We start from the raw sequence: 23033 nt of genomic DNA on the forward strand, positions 1-23033 counted from the left end.
TTGCCCCAAAGTGAAAGTTTCTCTGTTAAGTCAGAACCTTAGCATTATTTTAATGTACTGTTCTGTATTTAATAATTTTATGCTTTAGACATTAGTCTGTTACCATGGGAATGACAGCAGCACAAATACAGGATTACGGCTATCAAGCAAGAGAAAAGAAATTATGAATAAGCCTCGTTATGTTCAATAATTAGCAACTACATGGAAAAAAAACAAAACCATGAATTTGGGTTGATGCATTTATCTCAGTGTTTGAATACAACTCTGAGTGTGTTATTGCTTTAAAATGAGACTTTAGCAAACTGCAAAAAAAACAAAACCTTGACCAGCAGTTGCTACTCAGTGCTATGACCTGAAAACTCATCCTGTCCAGCTCTTTCCTCCTGTTTTAATTCTTTCCTTGCAAAAGGGAACTAATGGATACAACAGTCAAGATGGATTCTGATCATTCAAACCAACGCTTTGGGGTTAAAAGTAAGGAAATATTGAATAGAACTGGCTCCTCTACCTTCATCACAAAATGAGCAGCTTCCAGGAAAATGATGCTGCCTTCTTCCCACAATGAAAACTCTATTATTAAATATGGGATGGTAGGTACAGAAATGGACTGCTAGGCATGAGACAAAAGTCCAACTAGGATAATGTAAAATCCATATACGCCTCTGTTGCTTCTGAAGTTACAATAAAGAAAATTGTACTCCAGGACATTTACCTTGATGACTAAGGAAGAGTTCCATGCATTTAGTGCAAGGCCTGCAGTTGCACTAATTGCAGCAAAGATAACCAAAAGGGTGGACAAGCATTTTGAGATGACCAAAGACTGCTAAAGAAGTAAGTACTTCACTAAACCAAAGTCCACCCCCAAGTATGAAAGGGCAAAGTCATAGTATCCAGTCTTCCCCAAGTACGTGGGGAAGCGGGCACATTGCCAGATCTCTGGCATCCTGTGGATTCATTGCCTTACTCTACAAAAGCAGCAATGTTAACATGATCCATTCTAAATCAGGGGGCAAGAATCAAATTTTAATCTCTCAAACAGGTAAACAGTTAATAAAGATTGACAGCTCCTTAGGACTTTCGAACGTCCCTACTTCCTCTTCCATGAGGTTTTCTGCATTCTAAGGCAACGACACAACACATCATTGGAGGAAAGTAATTTTAGAAAGTGCCATCCAAATTATCTGGTCGTGAATAGGCTCTGATTAAAATATAAAGAGCTTTTAAAATAATTTAAAATGATTCACTGGAACTAATTTGGAGATATTTTAATCTCTGAATGTGCAATGAACTGTAGTCTCCCTTGGCCCCAGCCTCTCCTTAGAGAGGGACGTTTCTAGTTAGGCCTTTTGCCATTGGTAAGAGGCATCAGTCATAACAACTCAGATGCACTTCACCTGTGCAGTTCCCTCCACCTTTTATGATTTGTGTCTTTTCAACTGGCACAGTTCCCTTCTACTTTCCAAACTTAGAGATACTTCCCCTTCTCGATGAATATCAGTCTTCTGTTTACTAAAGGCAGATAGCTAGATAATTCTGAACACAACAATGTGACAATTATTTAAAGAATCACATGAGATCAAAAGACCTCAGCTTACATTCTGTAGTCATTTGTTTGAATTCCATCTTGGATTAAACAAAGGAATGTTTTCCCAACATAATGTTCCAACATATTCTCAGAGACTCCACTAAGGCCCACTGTGAATCAACACCTAAGCTGCTCTTAACTAGGCTTTTCTAGTGTGACACGAAGTTCAAGGAGATGTTTGCTGCTTTGCAAAGTTCCTTCTTAGATGTACTACAGATTCCTTCACAAAATCCTTTGGTGCTCAGTGTGCAAGATTCCCTAACTCTCAGCCAAAGACACTTCAGATAAGAGGAGGACGGCTGATCTCTATTTTCTTGCATTCTAGACCTTTCAGTTTCTTTCTGAGACTCTGGATAAAGAGCTAAAGTTGAGAAGAAGAAATGAGGGACAAGTCTACATATTGGAATAGTGTGATAAACACAACTATCCCTTGATCTAATCTTCCCAGCAGTCTAAGGAAGCAGGTATTTTTATATGTTATTCATAAATGAAGATCTTGAGGAAGAAGATACCCAATAATTAGTAATGGAAGAGTGAAATTCAAACTCAACACAATTCCAAAACTCAAATTCTTTTGGCTATATCCTTATTGAAATCCAGGCTTCTTGAAAGCAGGAACCCTGGCCTTTAATTTTTCTATGTCATCTTGAGAGACTACATGTACAAATAGTCCTTAACAAACATGTACAACAAGTAAGAGGCAAAGCATTTAAAGGAAACTGTGTAGTTTCTTTTGTCAAGGCAACCCCATTGCCCATAGCAGATCGGAGCATGTCAACCAAAACTTACTACCACAGCGTCGAGACAGCAGACAGAGCCCTCAAACCTCCACCCACTCTGAAGTTGATGCATCCGAGCAGAAGACAGCCACTTACCTAAAAGAAAGATGAGAGAAAACACCATTATTGTTAATAGGGAACACTGACCTCCTAGAACCTAGATCGACAGAAATGTAAACATTTACTTTCATTTTACAGTTAATGAAATGGATCCTGAGCACAGTAAGCATAAAGAAGAGCTAGTTCTTCATATCTCTCAGTTCTTCAAAAGCCAGCTCTCATTCTTCATTACTGTGTATTTAAATTCATTCACCTTAACTTCAAATAGTCTTGAAATAGAGTTGATTTATAATGCCGTGTTAGTTTCAGATGTATATAACAAAATGATTCAGTTTTATATATTTTTTTTTCCTTTTTCAGATTTTCCCCCCTTATAGGTTATTACAAAATATACAGCATAGTTCTCTGTGTTATACAGGAGGCCTTTGTTAGATATTTTATATTTAATACAGTGCATTTGTTAATGTCAGACTCATTTTGGAAGTCCCAGCCATAGCAATCAGAGAAAAAATAGAATCCCAACTGGAAGAGAAGTAAAACTGCCATTACAGTGACATGATACTGTCCATACAGTATATGCTACCATATGCTAAAGATGCTGCCAGAAAGGTGCTAGAGCTCATCAATGAGTTTGGGAAAGTTGCAGGATACAATATTAATACACACCATCAACAAAAGGTAAAAGAAATTAAGGAAATAATCCCATTTACCATCACAGTCTTAATTTTTTTGAGATGTCAGAAGACTGATGAATCCTCTCTCCATAAAACTACACAGAGACATCTCCTTCATATAGTTTCAGTGGGTTCACAGCCCTCCTGCACCCACTGACCCTATTACTAATATCTGATGTGAGACTGGGATGCAGGATATCTTTGAAGCTTAAACATGCTTTCCATTGCTTCAGAACCCACATAAATTTTAAATTCTTAAAAATGTTAGCAATATATGTACAAAAGCTTGTATCCAGCAAATAGATAAACGACATTTGAAAAATTGGTCAGTACTAGATGGCAAAGAAAGTCTCTGGTAATAGCAAAAAAAACTACTTGGATATCAACTAGAGCTGTTGGCAATTAAATTCAAAATTTAAATAAGTTAAAAGCAAACAAACCCAACAAAGAAGTATCAAGAAAACCTGAGAAAGAAAAGGTGTGTGTGTGTGTGTGTGTGTGTGTGTCCTGTATGTTGAGGTGGAGAAGGAACAACATATGAGAAAGCTTCTATAAGTAAAATAGTGTGGTTTTGTTCCATAAGAAAATAGACCAATAGAACAAAACAAAAAGCTCAGAAACTGACTCAAGTATACACGGAAAATTAGTATATGATAAGGTACCAACTCAAATCAATGGAGGAAAAAATGGACTTTTTAATAGTGTTTGGACAACTGGATAGTCACTGGAATAAAATTAATTACATCTGTATCTCACATCATATATCAGAGTACATTCCAAATGAATCACATATCTAAACTTAAAAGTAAAATCACACAATTATTGAAAGAAAACTTGAGTGAACTCCATTATAAACTGAGTGAGAAAAGGAAGCTCCATAGATAACAAAAGATTATAAAAAGTACTGAATCACCATGTTGTACACCTGCACTAATATAATACTATAAATCAACTATACCTCAATGAAAAATAACTAAAAAGAAAACAAATTTAATAAAAGATATCATTAGAAAAGACCCTGATGCTGGGAAAGACTGAAGGCAGGAGAAGGGGACAGCAGAGGATGCGGCGGTTGGATGGCATCACCAACTGGAGAGACATGAGTTTGAGCTCTGGGAGTTGGTGATGGACAGGGAAGCCTGGTGTGCTGCAGTCTATGGGGTCGCAAAGAGTAGGACATGACTGAGCAATGAATTGAATATATAAATATGTCTACATAAAAATGTATTTAAAATTAAAATATTTTGCATAGCAAAAAAATGCCACTAGCCAAAGGGAAATCATATACTTGAAAAGAATATTTGCAACTTACAAAGGGATAATAATATCTGTCACATACAAGCCTCTTTAAAAAATTGAAAAGAAAAATACCAACATCCTCCCTGCCCCAAAAATAAGCAAGCAATATAAACAGGGAGTATACAGAAGAGTAAGTGAAAATGGCCCAAAACGTATGAACAGATGCTCAATGTTACTCATAATAAGAGACATGTATTCATTTTTCACTGTTAGATTGGCAAAAATCCAAAAGTTTGACAACATACTTTGTTTGTGAGACAAAGGGGAAACAGCACCTTTGTATACTGCTGGTGAGAAGGCAAAATGGAACAAACTCCTGAAGTACGGGACTTGGCAGATTACAGCAGAAATGTAGATTTCTAAATCGGTATGGAGGTAAAAGGAAAGACAGTGAAGAAAAAACAGACTCTTCAATAAATGGTGCCAATATAATTCCAATAAACAAATGAAGAATTATGGAAATAAAGAAACATTTGGCAACCACTGCAAGCAAGAATAGATACTAAAATGGCAATGATAAAAAACTATAACTTGTGGGAAAGTGTGGCTGATGCCCCTAAGCCCATTTTGGTTATGTAAGATGTTAATAACTAGGGAACCTGGATGAAGGTCTATGGTATTTGTTGCATGATTTTTGAAATTTTTTCCAAGTCTGAAGTTGTTTTTATGTTAATGTTTTTACTGAAAAAATAAAAACAGCTTCTTAAAAAAAAAAAAGTAACTCAAAAAAAGGCACTGAGACAATCAGACATTCACATGGAAAAATTAAAATTAGATCCTTACTTCATGCCATACACAAAAATTTCTCATCAGTAAACTGAAAGTAAAAAACGCTGAAATTCTTAGAAAAAAGAGAGGATATTCTCATGACCTTGAGTTTGCCTACATTAAAATTAAACTTTGTACAATAAAAAATAGCATGAAGAAAGTAAAAAGGCAAGCCACACTTGAAATGCATATAACCGACAATGGATTAGTATTCAGAACATAAAGAATTTCTACATATCAAACAGAAAGACAAAACAATCCAATAGAAAAACAGAAAAGATCTGATCAGGCAACTGACAGGAGAGAAAACCCAAACGACCAATAAATATGAAATGATACTCAACCTCACGAGGCAGAAAAATGCAAATTAAACTGAGAAGGTATCTTTTCACTGCCATCAAATTGTCAAAGAAAATGTTATCTGGCACTACCGGGATGGAGAAGAAGGGGAGCAACAGCGGCTCTCACACAGTGCCTATGAGAGGACCAGTGAGCACAATTACACTGGAAAGATATCGATTCATTTATCTAGAAAAGTGAGGGGTGTCCAAAGAAACTCCACTCTGGGTAGTAGCCTAGAGAAATTCCCACACGTGTTCAAAAGTAGAAGACTTGTACAGGGTGCTCCATATAAGAACGTTCATCCTATTTCTGGGGATAAGAGTCAAAAACTGGAAACAAGCTAGAAGGTCATCAAAAGGTTAATAGTAGTATATTCACAAAATGACGTATCATACGGCAGTGAGAATGAATAAACTAGGCTACATGCATCAGAAGGCTTCCCTGGTGATTCAGGCGGTAAAGAACCCGCCTGCAGTGCAGGAGACCCAGGTTTGATCCCTGGGTCAGGAAGATCCCCTGGAGAAGGAAGCGGCACCCACTCCAGTATTCTTGCCTGCAGAAGTACATGGACAGAGGAGCCTGGGGGCTACAGTCCATGGGGCTATAAAGAGTCAGACACAACTGCTGCTGCTGCTGGGGCTGCTAAGTCGCTTCAGTCGTGTCTGACTTGACTCTGTGCAACCCCATAGATGGCAGCCCACCAGGCTCCGCCATCCCTGGGATTCTCCAGGCAAGAACACTGAGGGACTAACAATTTCACTTTCGCATGCATCAAAATGAATAAATTTTACATATAAAGGGTAAAGGTAACAATTTTCAGAATCTGACAGCATGATGTTTATATTATTTTTAACACTTTATTAAAAACATGCAAAAATTACTGCATACTATACATGGACACCGGAGAAGGCATTGGCACCCCACTCCAGTACTCTTGCCTGGAAAACCCCATGGACAGAGGAGCCTGGTAGGCTGCAGTCCATGGGGTGGCAAAGAGTCAGACACGACTAAGCGACTTCACTTTCACTTTTCACTTTCATGCATTGGAGAAGGAAATGGCAACCCACTCCAGTATTCTTGCCTGGAGAATCCCAGGGACGGTGGAGCCTGGTGGGCTGCCGTTTATGGGGTCGCACAGAGTCGGACACGACTGAAGCGACTTAGCAGCAGCAGCAGCAGCATACATGGACACACGTTTGCAGGAAAATGACTTAAAAAGATATGGGAGTAAAAAACACTAAATTCAGCATTATAGTTTAACCCTTGGAAAGAGGTGAGGGAAAGGCAAATACGAAAGAGATTTTTTGGCACACGTGGGAAAGTGTTAAGATATGACAAAGCTAGTATGTGCATCTGTGAGTATATTACTCTAAGTACTGTAAGTATTTCCTATATTACTTTCCACAAGCTTTTTAAATAAATGCAAAATATATCATTTCAAAAAGAACATGCATAATAACGTATCAGTTAGTTCAGTCACTCAGTCATGTCCGATTCTTTGTGACCCCATGAATCGCAGCACGCCAGGCCTCCCTGTCCATCACCAACTCCTGGAGTTCACTCAAACTCACGTCCATCAAGTCGGTGATGCCATCCAGCCATCTCATCCTCTGTCGTCCCCTTTTCCTCCTGCCCCCAATCCCTCCCAGCATCAGAGTCTTTTCCAATGAGTCAAATTTTCGCATGAGGTGGCCAAAGTACTGGAGTTTCAGCTTTAGCATCATTCCTTCCAAAGAACACCCAGGGCTGATCTCCTTTAGAATGGACTGGTTGGATCTCCTTGCAGTCCAAGGGACTCTCAAGAGTCTATGGGCCTTTATTATTCAATGATTCTTCAATTGGATTTTGCTTACCTATGATGGGGTTTTGCAGTTTTTTAAGGTTATTTCCTTTTTCTTGATTTTTATATTGGTTATATTGGAATAAAAACATACAGGGCATCTTTAGACTCCATATTCTAAAAATAAAGCTGCTTTTTGTTTCCTTAAAAGTACTCAAATACTTTCTCCCTCGTTATTCATATTATTCAGTTGCTTCAGAAAAAATTTAACCAAATCCCTCTGGAGTATGTTAGACCCCAGAATATAATCAGAATGTTAAGATGTTTTAAAGAAATTTGATTTTAAAAAAATCAGCTCATTTACAATGCCTTTAGTAGAGATTAAATAACCAAATAAAATTGCATTTTCCATAATGAATGTCAGGTTATACATTACTGTACAATTTGAATGTTGAAAAGTAATATATAATTGTGAAATACCCAATGGTTGAGGAAGCATGATAAAAATTTAATAATCTAGCATAGAGTATATATACAAAAGAAGTAGTTTTCCATATCACACTGTATTATACACTATTGTTGCTGACTTTCACTATACTGATTCAACACCTAGAAGGTCAACACATTCTAGCCTTAGAAGTGCTACAAAGTTTTGGGTGAAGGCTAATAAGATCCCCTTTAGCTTTTCACTGCACTTTTCTAAGACTATGAGCTCTATGGGTTAATAACGTTAACTAAATTTGAGACAGGGAACCTAGGTCCATTTCTCCCACATATTAATTTCACACAGGAAAAAAAAATTCAGGGCTATGAATTTTACTGTCTTTCAAGTTGAACCACTAGACAGTTGAATGCAAATCCACCACCACCATAACAGAAAAGAACCAAAGCACCAGTATGGAGGCTGGACCAGCGGCATCTCGGTGGAGAAAAGATAGAGCATGCGTTTGAAACGCTGCTCAAACAGCTAGATATGCACCAAAAATCTGATAGTCGATGTCAAGAATGTTTCCAAAACCCACGCCAAGAGGACGGCTTTTATTTCAACATTCACTTTGAAATAACAAGCTGTTTTCTAAAGCTGGAGTTTTAGTTCTTGTATATTGAATAAGGATAAGCAATTTTAAATAGCAAATAAGCCCCTTAGCTACCAAATTTCTAAAAAGTGTTCTCCTTGCACTAAAGGTGGGAGGCGGAATAATTTGCCCATGGGCCCAGAAACTGAATGACAAGTTTTGGTCCTAAGCAAATTTTCAGTCAACAGAGTCCTTTAAAAAACTAGAAGGAGGAGGTGGTAAATGTTGGCATTGGCAACAGCTTAAACAAAAGCCACACTTTTTTTTTTTCATGTGAACACTGGGAATAAGAAGGAAGCAATGATGTTCCCCTTAAAAAAAATAGCAATCCAATGTATTAACTTCCCTCTGTCTAAAGAAAATGTGTCAATCTTAGTTTCTCAAACAACATATTTTCCCCAACACAATAGCTCATTTCCTTATACTACAGCTAGTTGGCCATCCTTGATCAGCTGAAATCACTGCACAGCTCAAGATCTGGGACTGAAACCAAAAGGAATAAATCAGTAAAGGCCTGAATTTCTATCCTACCAAGCAGGCCAGACTCTCCTAAGATGAGGAGCAGCCAAAAGCAGCAGGGGAGTTCACAACTGTGCTGGTCAGTGATCTAAAATTACATGACATGGGAAAGGTACGTGCCCATCAAAATCCCAGGAAATCTCCTTTAATCTTCCCTTTACTACGCTATATTGCATCGCAAAGGTTCTATGTAGCTCCTCCTCCTAGCACTTTTGCAGAATCAAATCTACTCTAAGAAAATTAGTGAAGACATCACTCTTATGTGGAAGGGCTTTCTAAGTAATCAAAGTCCTGCAATAAAGGAAGTCAGCATTATTTCACTGCACAGAAGCTGGGGGCAGGGGGAGATATTGGCCAGAAAATACTTAACTCCAAACAGAAAAGTTACATTTTGAAATTGTTCCAAGAAGAGGATATTGGCAGGAACTTCAAGATTTTGTGCTTTTTGCTGCTACTAAAATGAAATAGATTTGAATTCTAATCCAGTAATATGAAACAAACCAAAAGCAGACACTGGCAAATACTAACTCTAGCTGCCCAGTGTCCCACATCAGTTCAAAGAGGTCAGAAAAGAAGCCCAGGCAGTTATAAAGAAATATATGAAGAAATGAACAGTGCACTTTTTTTTTTAATCCTGATCTAGTGAGAAGGTATAAAGGAGTCCACCTGAGCAGAAGACTTCAAAAGCTAGATAAGGGAGGACAAAGAAAGAGGCTTAAATGGAAAACTCATCAACAAGCCAAGAATATAATAAAGCAAAACTAAACTTCAATTTTTGCAAGAATACAGGCGTTTCAGCACTCAAACGAGACGCTGTCGCTACACCTCTCCGTATACAAAGGAAATGTGAAATCCTGAAATCCCTGTAGCATGTAGTCACTGAAGCAACTGCCAGGTAGAGCTAATCCCCAAACAAGATTTCTTAAGAAATCTCACTCTCTACTTTATCCCTTTTTTGTTTTTTGGCTTTTCATTTTGTTTTGTTTTCTCTTTCTCTTCTTTCATTGTTAAATATTAGCATATTAAAGAAAGGAATCTTGAAAAAAGAATCTTCACTCACTCAAGGGGCTATATAAAGTCCTCTTCAACCCATGGGGCCCACCAAGATAAAGGGCACTGGAATGATGAGTTTTTAATGAAGCAAGAACTGACTAAGTAATAGGGAGGGGGGTGGTGCTGAAATCTGACCTAGTGGCAAAGAGGTAAAGTCAACATAAGCCCATGGAGAAAGCGTGCAGTTTAAGGAATCTGAGCTCTTTACCCTCAATACAGTCTTATTCAGGGAATGCTTCCACATGCTTAAAAAAATCCACTTTGCCTGCTCCCAGATATATAGCATTAGGGCAGGGATAAATTTCAAGCTGGCAATAGTCCAAATCCAACAGTTGCAGCTGTAGTAGCTGCCTTGTTTACAAAGCAATTGAGGAAGCTTTTAGAGGGCAGAGTGCACCAGACAGAAGGGGGTCTGTAAGCAAAACATGGATGGATCCCGATGCATTCAGAGCAGACAACACATCTGTTCCCAGGTCCCCCTTGGAGACATGCCGACTATGGATCCAAGTCAACCTTTAATGCTCATGTTTTTTCAGGAGAGCATATCTACATAAGCACTGAAATCAAAATTATATGCTGGTAGTTATTGGGCCTTTGGGTCATCTCCCACATTCTAACCAAAACTGAGAACATTCCACACGAGGTTTTGAGCAGACTGCAATCAACTATGACCTGAACTGCTTTGCTCAGTAAGAACACCAACTGTAAGGATGCCTTCAACTGCTATTTTCTGCCTCTTATCAACTACATTGCTAGCTTCCAGCTGACCATGCCTCTGGCCAGCATAATTACATATGATGTCCCAGAAACAACTCCGGCTCCCCTTGCTACTTTCTCACATCCAGTAGATTTCAATAATCTCACTAGATTCTATTCCCTGTTAGTCCTTTCCAATCCTGTCTCTGCCATTCTTCTACTCTTGGCATAGTTTAAGTCAGAATTCCTCTCTTAAAAACAAATGAAATACACAGTCAAAGGAGGGAAGGGGACGGATGGGGAAAGAGCAATAGAATAAATGCTGAAAAGGAAACAGAGTACCTTCTGCCTGTTTACAGAGCTTCAAAAAAAATGTGCAATGATGCTGACATGAGTGAGAGTATGATGGGCACAGATGGGTATAATTAAAACAGAAAGGCACTCTCAAGATGCTTAAAAAGGGGGTAGTTCAGCTCCCTTAGCTCAAAGTAACCAAACATATTTAAAAGATACAGTTACGTGTACTTGGATGACAATGAATATTTGAATTCACAGGGTTTAAAATTCATGCTATCTGTCTATCCATCCGAACTCCCAGACAGTGGGCCATAGTTTCTACCCACTGCAACTTGATATTTTTATTCCTGTGAGGCAAAACATCATAAATCAGGCCTACTTACTATACGGACTCTGCCAGATTCTTATCCTTCTTTAAGAAAGCCCTCTGTAATCCTGATCTATAAAAGTCTCTGTTCCTCAGTGGTTTAGTAAATAACTGATGAAAAGATTTTCTGCTAACACATACGATTGAAAAAAAAAAAAAAAAAGAAATTTAATATGGAGTTAAAATTTTTCATCAATTAATTAAAATTAAAGATTATACAGTAGGTATGGAGAAAAAGGAACCCTCTTATACTTCTGATGGGAATGTAAATTGGTGCAGCCACTACAGAAAACAGCACAGAGGTTCCTCAAAAAACTAAAAAATAGACTTGACATATGATCCAACAATCCCACTCCTGGAGGACAAACTAATATGGAAACCATAATGCTCCCCTCTGTTCACAGCAGCACTATTACAACAGCCAAGAGATGGAAACGACCCAAATGTCCACCGACAGAGGAATGGATGAAGAAGATGTGGCACTCACATACGTGGAATATTATTCAGATATAAAAAAAGAGCAAAATAATGCCACTTGTAGAAGCATGGATGGATGGACCTAGAGATAAACATACTAAGTAAAGTAAGTCACAAAAAGACAAATACCATATGATATCACTTACATGTGAAATCTAAAATATGACACAAGTGAACTTAATCTATGTAACAGAAACAGACTCAGAGACAGAACAGAATTGGGGCTGCCAAGTGGGATGGTGGGTGGAGGGGGATGGACTGGGAGTTTGGGGTTAGCAGATGCAAACGATTATATACAGAATGGGTGAACAACAAGATCTTACTGTACAGCATAGGGAACTATATAAACATCCTGTGATAAACCATAATGGAAAAGAATATGAAAAGGAATGTGTTTATATATATATGTATACATATATATATAAATATGTATATAAGACTGAATCATGTTGCTCTACAGCAGGAATTAACACAACACTGCAAATCAACTATACTTCAGTAAAATAAAATTTGAGAAAATATAAAATCTGTATATTCTCAAGTTGGGCTAAGCCTAGCACAGGGTTCACACACTCAGGAAGGACCATAACATCATGCCAAACCTTTCTTCCTCGGGCTTCCTGGGTAGAATATTTGACATAGCCACAGTAAAAGACAATCATGACCCAGTCACTCCCAAGCCCATAAAAGTGCTTCTCCTGCATTCAAATGAAAGAGCATGTGCCCCAACGACAAACCACTGCAGATTTACTGTGGGAGTAAACGTTGAGCATAACATTCTAACCATGTCTTTGTGCACACAGCGTTTATACAGTAAATCAGCATAGAGCCCAGCACAGTATACCTCTCACTATGTAATTACACATATTAATTACAAGTTTAATCACATATGTTAACACCTAGTCCACAACTGCAATGTATTCATGTAAACCTAATCAAGGAAAACTAGAATTATTTGCATAAAATTTACAATGAAAACTATAACGACTATACTAACAAGATAGGGATAGGAACGCGTATCTGTGACAAACTGTTTGTGTCAAGAAGAATAGAAAGTGATTCTCTTTCCTGAACATTATTTCAGGCCCATTTAACACAATCTGTATCACTCAATGAATGTGCAGTGTCCTACACACATCAAATCAGATTTGGATAATGTTCCTGACTTCAGATAAAATTTCATTACTATAGTTATGGAATGATAGGAAGTGCTTACATTTTTAAGCTTTAATAAAAAGTGAGATAGGCTAAGAATTAGGAGAGCCTGACTCCAATCTGCCATTGATATTTAAACAACAAAACAAGTCTACCCACTGGTGACCTCTTACAGCCTCTGACTTAATTCCACCCTTAAAACAGCTTAAAAAGTGTGGTCAAAGGAAGTGGAAGACGATGGAAATCCTATTTAGAAGACTTTCACAAAACCAAAGGCAATCATCAGTCATTTGTTGCATGTCAATGCATTAAAAAAAAAAACAAACTCATTTTGTATTAGGTTATAGCCAATTAACAACGCTGTGATAGTTTCAGGTGAACAACGAAGGGACTCAGCTATTCATATGTACGTGCACCCATGTCACTTTATACACCCTCTTGGGCAAGTTGGCATTTCTGGGAGACAGTGAAGGACAGGGAAGCCTGATGTGCTGCAGTCCATGGGGTCGCAAAGAGTCAGACACGACTGAGTGACTGAACAACAACACTGGCAAAGTGGTACTTCCTGTGTTTCTAAAGTTTCATTTCTCCAAACAAAACCAGAATTTAATAACAGAACAAACAGTCAATTAAAACACTACAAATGCTTTGAAAGCAAATAATAACTTAAGACTATAATTAAGTCTCTTCATTCTAATTGTTGTCTGATTTTTATGAAGCACTTCCTTACCAGACTAAAAACAAAAATGTTTACAAAACCCAACATGATAGACTTCAAGATTTTATTCTTCATGTAACGTCTGGAAATATTCTAGTTTCACTTTTAGTAATATATGCCTTTTGTTTTTTTATGACTAATCAAGCTGAGGTGACAAAGTATCAAACAGGCATATGAAACAGAAGCGATTTACAAAATGAATACTGAATCTGCTCTTATAAACAGCTTTATGAAGCAAAGTTCAGTATTTTTAAAAAATCTATTGAATCTGCTTTTCAAAAATGATTCACAATTTCACATCTATATGAGGGAGAAAGATAGTCTCCCAATTGATGCCAAAGTAGAGGACCAGGGAGGCAGCGAGCACTTCAGTAACACAGCCCTCCTGTGAGTCATTATCCTTCCGGCAAAACAAGAAGCAAAGTCTTGTTGCTGAAATTTGTTTTGCACTCAGTCTGTCCTTTAGGACCACCAGCATCTACTTCCACAACATCACTTACATTAACATATCCCAAGCCAGTTCAAAACTACAGATGTTTTACAAGCAGCAAGAGCTCTTACCCGTTAAAAATAGCTAATAAATAGCCACACACCCTGATGGAAGAATGTAATATTTTCCACAAGAAATGATATCATTTATCTTTTCCAAAATTTTATTCACACCTCAATTACTATTCATCTGTCATCATCACTCCTAAAACCCAAAGTAATCAACTGAAAGAAAAATTCTCACTGAACTTCCACCGTGTTTACACACAAGAAATTTTAAAACTATTTCTTTCAGCCATTAAGTTAGACACCTTAAGGTTTCTTGGTAAAAACTTAAAGAAATGCCTGGTTTTATTTACCCATGGAGGGGAGTTAAGAGAAGGTACATTTTTACATTTAAATATTTAGAAGATCTCAAAATACGCGCTCAAAAGTGCGATGAGCTCTCATATGTCATTCAATATATAGCAAATCAATAATGATTTATAAATCATACTTTTTTCTTTCAACAAATGTCTATGAGATTATTGTTTTGTGGACAACAAAAACAAAAGTAGGCCTATATTCTCAGTCCAACTTAAACCAGTTTTCTTCAGGGATCCTCTTTGGGCAAAATCTCGAAATTATTCGCAATAATCTAAAACAATGAATCACAACCGCTAACATTTATCGAGTGCTTACTACATGTCAGGCCCCATTCTAGATGCTTGGCAAATATTACTTAATTCTCAAAACAGGTCTGGGAGGATGACTCTGTGAGTATTTCCACAGTCAGCAGGGAGACTGGCACAATGAGATCGCACCACTTGAATGCGAGCACACAGTTAATAAACGGCAGAGGCCAGACTGGCTCCAGGATTCAGCGCCCAGGAGCTACAATTATGTTCCCTGGTTCGGGAAGATCCACAGAAAATTGTAGCTCTTATCAAAGACACAGAATTTCATGAAATCAATGAAAATGATGATAAAGACTGTTTGGATCACAAGCAAGATTCTAACCAGTCAAAGAGCATCTGGCAAAGTTAAACCAAATAAAACCAGGAGGTTTTGGAAAGTTGGAAAGGATAAAAACAGGCTAAACACTTGGAGATGGGAAGGATATTCAGTCATTCAATCTATCAGGAAAATTGCAAGGCAAAAACAGTTAACACTTGATCCTTTGCTCATTCTAAGAATTACAGACTTGCAATTATATTTTAAATGTTGTTAAACATAAGATAAAATAACATTCCTCACTTTACCTTCAGTGTCCATGACAAAGTTCAATCAAATCTCTTTAACTTGCTTTAAGTGACTTTCACTTCAGTGACCTTTTCAAGGCATCAATTATCCTCAAATAAGGAGGATCTCCTATACCCAACCTGCATTTTAAAAGGAATTCACAACTTCAGAGTGGTTTGACGGAGAACTAGGATACCTCCTAGCAAAGCAGTCTAATAGGGGAAGAGTCTGGAGTCTGAAAAACTGGTTTCTAATCCCTGTTGAACTGCACAATAGCCAACGTGAGTTTGGGACAATCTCTTAACCTGTCTCAGACAGTTTGCATACTTAGAAATGGAATATTCCCTACTTCACGGTGCTCATTTGGGGAGACAATGAGACAGCACACGTCTGTGAATGCCTAGTGAAATGCTGGTTATTCTGAAACACTCAACTGCCATCTCCATGAGTTGACAGTCAATTTCACCAAGCATTCATCATTCATATATTACATATTGATTGACTTTTAGTTGTATACCTTAGAGGCTGAGGGAAGTAACCAAAAACTAAAACAAAATGTCTGTTCTTAAAAGTCTGCTTGAGTTGTGAGTTTTCAAAGCGTGTAAAAAAAGGTTTTGCTTTAAAAATTTAGCACATGAGGCAAATGCGTAATATGATATTAAAGCTGTAAAAACAGGAAATAGTGGAACACCTAAGAAATAGTTTGATTCCAACTAGGATAATCAAGGTAGACTTCCTGAAAGAAGCTGCACGAAAGAAAGATTAAATCAGAGTGGTTTAAATCAGAAAGACCTTACATCCACTACACTACATGTTTGTTCATCCTGCCCCCTTTCTGGCCCTGTAAAAGGAGTCCCCAAAACGCAAATGGTGACAAAGCAATAAGGGGCTTGTGAAGACATCCAATTCATTATTATCCCCCATGCCACCTGCCATATCTGGCACGCAGTGTAAATACTGTAGTGGCATGGCTCATCTACTGATAATGCCAAGTCAAGCCATTAATACACGACTCCACTGAAGACAGTGACAGAAAATTTTAGCTTCACATCATGCATTTATGAAGAGATAATCAAAGGCATATTTCTGTGAAAATCAGGAATCGTATTCAAAAGCTGTGCATCTTTGGCCAATCGTTCCCTGCTTTCCTGTATTATCTCTCCAGAGTGGAAAAAATACAAAACAATATATTTCTATTTTGGCCCATCAGAATCACTAAACCCTGATATGAAGCGAACTGCTCAGATTGTAAACATGGAAGGAAGGAATAAATCTGCTGGGTAACAGTAAACTCAAGTAGCACAAATCACATCGAGTATTCTTGTAGACTCTCCTTATCAGTATTTAAGCAGCAGAGACAGTTAGAACCAACAACCACAGATAAAGCACACCACACTATTTAAATTCATCTACTGTTCTGGTGTCCTAGTCGTCTGTCCTGTACAAACTGAGATGGCTTATTCTCGGATTCAACACACAATCACCATGCTAACTTGCTGGGTCCACTATCTGAGACTGTAGCCACTGACCCCCTTCATGCTGGTTAATTGCAAGGATTACAGACGCACAAGCACAAACTGACCGATTTTGTACTCAGTCTAAAAACGCAGGCAAGCAACAAGATGTGATCGGCTAGTCAAGAGATAAAATTAGAAAATGTTCTATACGCTCTTCTGGCTCTTTTAAACTATTCAAATAATTACTGTTTGGACTCAATCTTATCAGCCACAGGGCATTCGATTTAACATAGAGATGAGAAAGGGGAAAAAATCTGTAAAACAATATAGCAAAAGCAGTTTCAATGAATTGAGTGTTTTTTGAGATGGACATTTATTAACTATAAACAGACGTTTAAGTAATTTTAATATACAAGTGTAGGTGTGGTTACAGAAACACAGAAAAGGGGAAATGTTTAGGTGAAAATGTGGTCCAATACATGTCTTTCTTTCACCATTCAGGGAAAAATAGATTTCAACTCACTTGAAAACTGGCTGGCTGGAGACTACACAATTTCCCCCTGTAGCTCATTAAACTGTTATATCACCTTGACAGTCAATTCCTGCAAAGTTAAATGTAAATCGAAACATTTTTAATTGAATCATGCAATACATGACTAAGGCAGCTCGCTGTTTAGAGGAAATTTGTGAAGTAATTCATTACTGCACTAAGGTAACTATACCACCCCAGATAGAAATAACTCAGATTTTAACATATCAACTAAAAGCCAAGGATACCTGCAGTGAAAAGATGCTGTGTTTCTACTTATCTACCTCAAGGTCTATAGTGCTGACTCTCTGACACCTTATTCAGAAGTGGATAAGAAGCAGTATCAGTGGGACTTCCCTGGTGGTCCAGTGGTTAAGACTTTGCCTTCCAATCCGGGGGTTCAACCCCTGGTCAGGGGATCCCACATGACTTGCATCCAAAAAACACAAAACATAAAACAGAAACAATACTGCATCAAATTCAGTAAAGACCTCAAACAAGTTTTAAACACAATAAAAATAAAAGAAGCAATATTGGTGAGTAGGAAAGGACTTTAACTTGACAAGAAAAAAACCTGCTCCCCCACCCCTCTCTCAGCCTTCACACATAAAAACAAGTCTTTCTTCAACAAAGATTTAACAAAGACACTAAGAGAGAAACCTTTGCCTGACTCATTCTGGAACACAAAGATCACCTGTGGCTCTATGGTGATGCTCTGTATATTTTGAAAATGCACACACAAAAAGGAAAATTCTTTAACAACACAGCCCAAGGGTGTAAGGGAAGTGGACCACTCAAGCGGTTTATACGATTGGCTTAACAAGAAGGGACATCCACTGTTCTACTGCTTCATGTGATCTATTTATAGTCAAGATGGCTATATTTAGAAAATTCCTAGAGTACATGAGAACTGAGAGATAAATATCAAACTACTACCCTTCCAGGCTGCCCTAAAATTTCTATTAGCCTCAGGAAAGCATGAGCCATTGGGGGTTTGCTTCAGCAGAATCTGAACCAGAACTATTACTCTATATTATACTTTAAAAAAAAAAGCGCTGCTGCAAACTGTGTTCAGCGCAACACTTTAAATCGCTCCATATTTGAGATCAGAGTTTATACATATTAATGTGAAAGAGCCTATAGCCCAAACTCTACTGTTTATCACTACCTGAAAAATTAAATTAAACATACCACATTAAGCAACCAACCAAATTTGATCTCCATTAAACCCAAGCCAAGAGTGAGGCCTTGACAATAGGATTGAAGAGATTAGGGCTTAATTTAAACAGAGTGACTGCAATAAAACAATTCAAATGTGAGACTTTATAGGAGCAAGTACTTAAGCACCTGAAGACAAATATTTACATAAACTATCAGATCAGATCAGTCGCTCAGTCGTGTCCGACTCCTTGCGACCCCATGAATCGCAGCACGCCAGGCCTCCCTGTCCATCACCAACTCCCGGAGTTCACTGAGACTCACGTCCATTGAGTCAGTGATGCCATCCAGCCATCTCATCCTCTGTCGTCCCCTTCTCCTCCTGCCCCCAATCCCACCCAGCATCAGAGTCTTTTCCAATGAGTCAACTCTTCACATGAGGTGGCCAAAGTACTGGTGTTTCAGCTTTAGCATCATTCCTTCCAAAGAAATCCCAGGGCTGATCTCCTTCAGAATGGACTGGTTGGATCTCCTTGCAGTCCAAGGGACTCTCAAGAGTCTTCTCCAACACGACGGTTCAAAAGCATCAATTCTTCGGCGCTCAGCCTTCCTCACAGTCCAACTCTCACATCCATACATGACCACTGGAAAAACCATAGCCTTGACTAGACGGACCTTTGTTGGCAAAGTAATGTCTCTGCTTTTGAATATGCTATCTAGGTTGGTCATAACTTTCCTTCCAAGGAGTAAGCGTCTTTTAATTTCATGGCTGCAGTCACCATCTGTAGTGATTTTGGAGCCCAGAAAAATAAAGTCTGACACTGTTTCCACTGTTTCCCCATCTATTTCCCATGAAGTGATAGGACCGGATGCCATGATCTTCGTTTTCTGAATGTTGAGCTTTAAGCCAACTTTTTCACTCTCCTCTTTCACCTTCATCAAGAGGCCTTTTAGTTCCTCTTCACTTTCTATAAACTATACACTTTCACATAAACTATACAACATCATAATCTACTAAAGATAAAAGATTCAGAAACCTATTAAATCATAATTTAGAATACAAATATTACAGGAAGGAAGGAAAGGAGACCACACCACTAACTGGGTCCTATAAATGAATGTGCAATGTAAGGTTCTTTTGAAGGCAAGAGACAAGATTAATAAGGGGTGAAAATATAAATGTATTAACACAAAGCAAAATGCGATTCTTATTTTGCTATGGTCTGCTACTGACAGCATATTGTACTTTCTAGACAGATACCTTTGAAGTTTTTTATCCTTAAGAATCCCCTTCCCATTTCATTCCACCCTTATATGTCATGATCACATACCTTTATCTTTTCTCCAGTTCAAGAATTTCCCATCATTTGCCTCTTCCAACATAGCCTACACCTTTGCCCTGATCTCCTAACCACTCTTTTCTCACAATCCCCTAGAAACACTCTTAAACACTCCAGTAATTTGAAACATTTCTACCCTTTGCCCTCTTTTCCCAATCCCAAGATAAGGTTAAAAAAAAAAGAAGGCTGGTTGCTGCCTCTGATGCCCATCCCCTGCCTTTAAGAAACACACCATAGGGACTTATCTGGTGGTCTAGTGGTTAAAAAAAAGTCGCTCAGTTGTGTCTGACTCTTTGTGACCCCATGGACTACACAGTCCATGGAATTCTCTAGGCCAGAATACTGGAGTGGGTAGCCTTTCCCTTCTCCAGAGGGATCTTCCCAACTCAAGGATCGAACCCAGGTCTCCTGCATTGCAGGCGGATTCTATACCAGCTGAGCCACAAGGGAAGCTCCCAGTGGTAAAGATTTTACCTTCCAATGCAGGGGGTGTGGCTTCCATTCCAGGTTGGGGATCCCACATGCCTTGTGGCCAAAAAAACAAAAAATAAACCAGAAGCAATACTGTAACAAATTCAACAGAGACTTCAAAAATGGTCCACATTAAAAAAAAAAAAAAAAAACCCTATAAATAGATACATACATTACTTTAAAAATTTTCTATAACTCCCAACTACTCCTAATAATCATTAAAAATTACTATCACCAGGGATTCCCAGTTTGCAAAAATCTCCCAGTTAATGAAAGCTATGTTTTCAGGTTCATAAAGCCAATACCCCATCTGGTCTTTTAAAGTAGGAAATTAACTGAATCCTCTAGAGAACTAAGAAATCTCTGACCATGAACCTGAAAATGAGCCCCTGAGAGTCAGTAATCTGATTAGTTAAACTGGGTGAACACAACAACAGAATGGACCTTACATGGGGGAGATCCAGAGCTGGGAACAGATGCTAGAATCAGGAAGTGGCTTCCATCCAAGCCCAAAGACAGTCCCGTGGCTCTTCTACAGAGATGAGTCACGGGAACACATTTCTGTCCTTAGCTTCTTTCATATCAATTGTGCCCAAGACCCAGATGATATTTCTCTGCATAATGAGTTGATTTCTTGATCAATGGATTCAGTGTGAGGCTTCTCACGACCTGGTCCAAAGCCTCTTATACTCTCCATGCTTCCTCGGAGACACTCAGAAGAATATTTCTCAACTGGTGCAAATGTCAGAATTACCTAGGGGTCTTTTAAAGAAGAAATGCACACGCCCAGGGTCCCCTACCACAACTACCGAATCAGACACTCCAGGAAGAAGCCCGCAGATGGGTATAGGTTTTAAGCTCCTTAAACATCTCTGAAGCACAGCACTGTTTGAGCACCACTAACTTAGAATGGAGACAATGGGTACAATGCAGCAAGCAAAGGCCCACAGGATCACCCCATAGGAAGGAGAGAGTCACGAGCAGAGAATTTCAGGCTGACCTCCTCCCGATGGTGAGCATCCTCTCCTCCTCTGCTGGTTGAAGTGTCAGCCAGGCTCTGGCCCCCTGGGTAAAGGAAACATCCAGTAGCCTTGGCACTCGTCTGAAATATCCAACAGGTTGCTCCGGGGGTATGGCCCTTGAAAGTTGCCATTCTACCACTAGAGCTGGCATCCTGGAGTGTCACAGGTGTATTGGTAATTGACTCAGTCTGTTTTGTGTACAATTTCCTGCCCAACAAATTGCATGTTTCTGCAGATGTCTAACAAATTCAGGACATTTAATTCCTCAGCTGCCACCATCCTGCTGTTTCCGCCCTCCTCATCCATTGGTTATGATGGTGTCCAAAGACACATTCACCGGCATTAGCAAAGGTCATTAAAAAGCTCTTACAGCCATCTGTACCCAGATGGACAGGTCTCCAGCCAAAACAAGAGAGGTTCCCCCTCAAAGGAGGCCCAGAGGACCTGACTCTAAGTGGCGCCACAGTTGGTTTTTTTAATTATTGTTTGTGGGCCCTGAATTATTTACATTTCAGCTGTAAATCTTAATGACCCATGCCATGTTCTTCTTGGCTTACTGATGGTAAGCAAAGCCAAACAGTTTCATTTACCTGATTCAACGCTGCTGTAGGATGGGGGCCAAAGAAAAGTGTATCTTCCTAAATTGTCTTACAGAGGTCCTTGGAGCAAATCATTCTTGCTTGGATCCTTGGCTAGGTCATTTGCCATACACTTATCAGTTAATTCCCTGATCCATTCACCCTCCTTAACATCCAGCGGTACATCTCTATGCAAATGTCTCATTTGCATAGGGTTCTGAATTTTCAAATTTCTTGTTCTTTGAATTCTGCATCCCACACACAAAAAAATCTGACTTTATGTGAAATCAAACCACAACATTTTTTTTTACAGTGTTCCTATAACATGTTATAGATACTTAATATGTTGGAACCAGTTTCCAGAACAAAAGTTTAAAAACCATAATGCACCCTGGCAAAGTTTGATAAGATCTTCACAACAAAAACCAAATGCCTAGAAAGATGGGGTCAAAGACTTTCCTAGAACACCCTACACCCTGCCCAGAGAAATCAAACAAATCTGGAGTTTCAGCTAACCTTGATCAAATGAATGAGGGAAGAAAGGATTCTACTGCTCGCATCTACCTGATAAAACCAGAGATCTCTTTTCTAAGTACTGACCTCCAAAACATTAGGAAAAGTGAATTCTGAATTTCTGGCCTCCAGCCTCTGAGAGGAGGCTCTCAGCCACCGTCAGCCATACCTTTTTCCCATAGCTACACTGCTTTTCCACGCTCTTTCTGCCCGCCCTTCAGAACTCAAAGCAGACGTGCTCATCAGCGGAGCCAAATTGTTAGACTCATCAAGTTTATGAACACTGCATACAAAATGCAAACATTTCCTTCCATTTGGGCAAACATTGGCACGGGAAACTTTCTTTCCAATGTTAACAGCAGGGAGCTTAAATGAAAGTTCAGTTTCTAGAAGGGTGGGGGAAGAGAAAAAGCTAATTCTAAAAATATGTCATCAGCAGCATGCCACTGCCAGAGAAAATGGTACATGTTTCCCTCAAGCACAGTTCACTCAAATGAACTTGACAGCTTCAGAGATCACTTAAAAGAAAGAAAATTTGTTGCACGAGCCCTGCCAGATACTAAAGAGATCACGTCTCAACAGATAAGACTTGATAGATCCACATCTTAAA

General features: G+C 38.7%; 1 protein-coding gene and 1 long non-coding RNA gene across 2 annotated transcripts in view; both read right to left on the minus strand.

The window, feature by feature from the left end:
- The window catches only part of LOC129628663 (uncharacterized), an 88961-nt gene extending 71233 nt beyond the window's left edge, over positions 1-17728 (minus strand). Inside the window, exons 1-2 of the long non-coding RNA XR_008702870.1 lie at positions 17336-17728; positions 2375-2460 (exon numbers count right to left, since the gene is read on the minus strand). This is a non-coding gene — a long non-coding RNA (uncharacterized LOC129628663). The remainder of the gene's footprint in view (positions 1-2374; positions 2461-17335) is intronic.
- CADM1 (cell adhesion molecule 1) overlaps positions 1-20356 on the minus strand; it is a 261293-nt gene extending 240937 nt beyond the window's left edge. Inside the window, exon 1 of the mRNA XM_055548137.1 lies at positions 20314-20356. Within this exon, the coding sequence (XP_055404112.1) occupies positions 20314-20341 (28 nt within the window). The 5' untranslated portion in view covers positions 20342-20356. The remainder of the gene's footprint in view (positions 1-20313) is intronic.
- Positions 20357-23033: the final 2677 nt, after the last annotated feature.

The sequence above is a fragment of the Bubalus kerabau genome, chromosome 15, assembly GCF_029407905.1.
Source record: "Bubalus kerabau isolate K-KA32 ecotype Philippines breed swamp buffalo chromosome 15, PCC_UOA_SB_1v2, whole genome shotgun sequence".
NCBI lineage: Eukaryota > Metazoa > Chordata > Mammalia > Artiodactyla > Bovidae > Bubalus > Bubalus kerabau.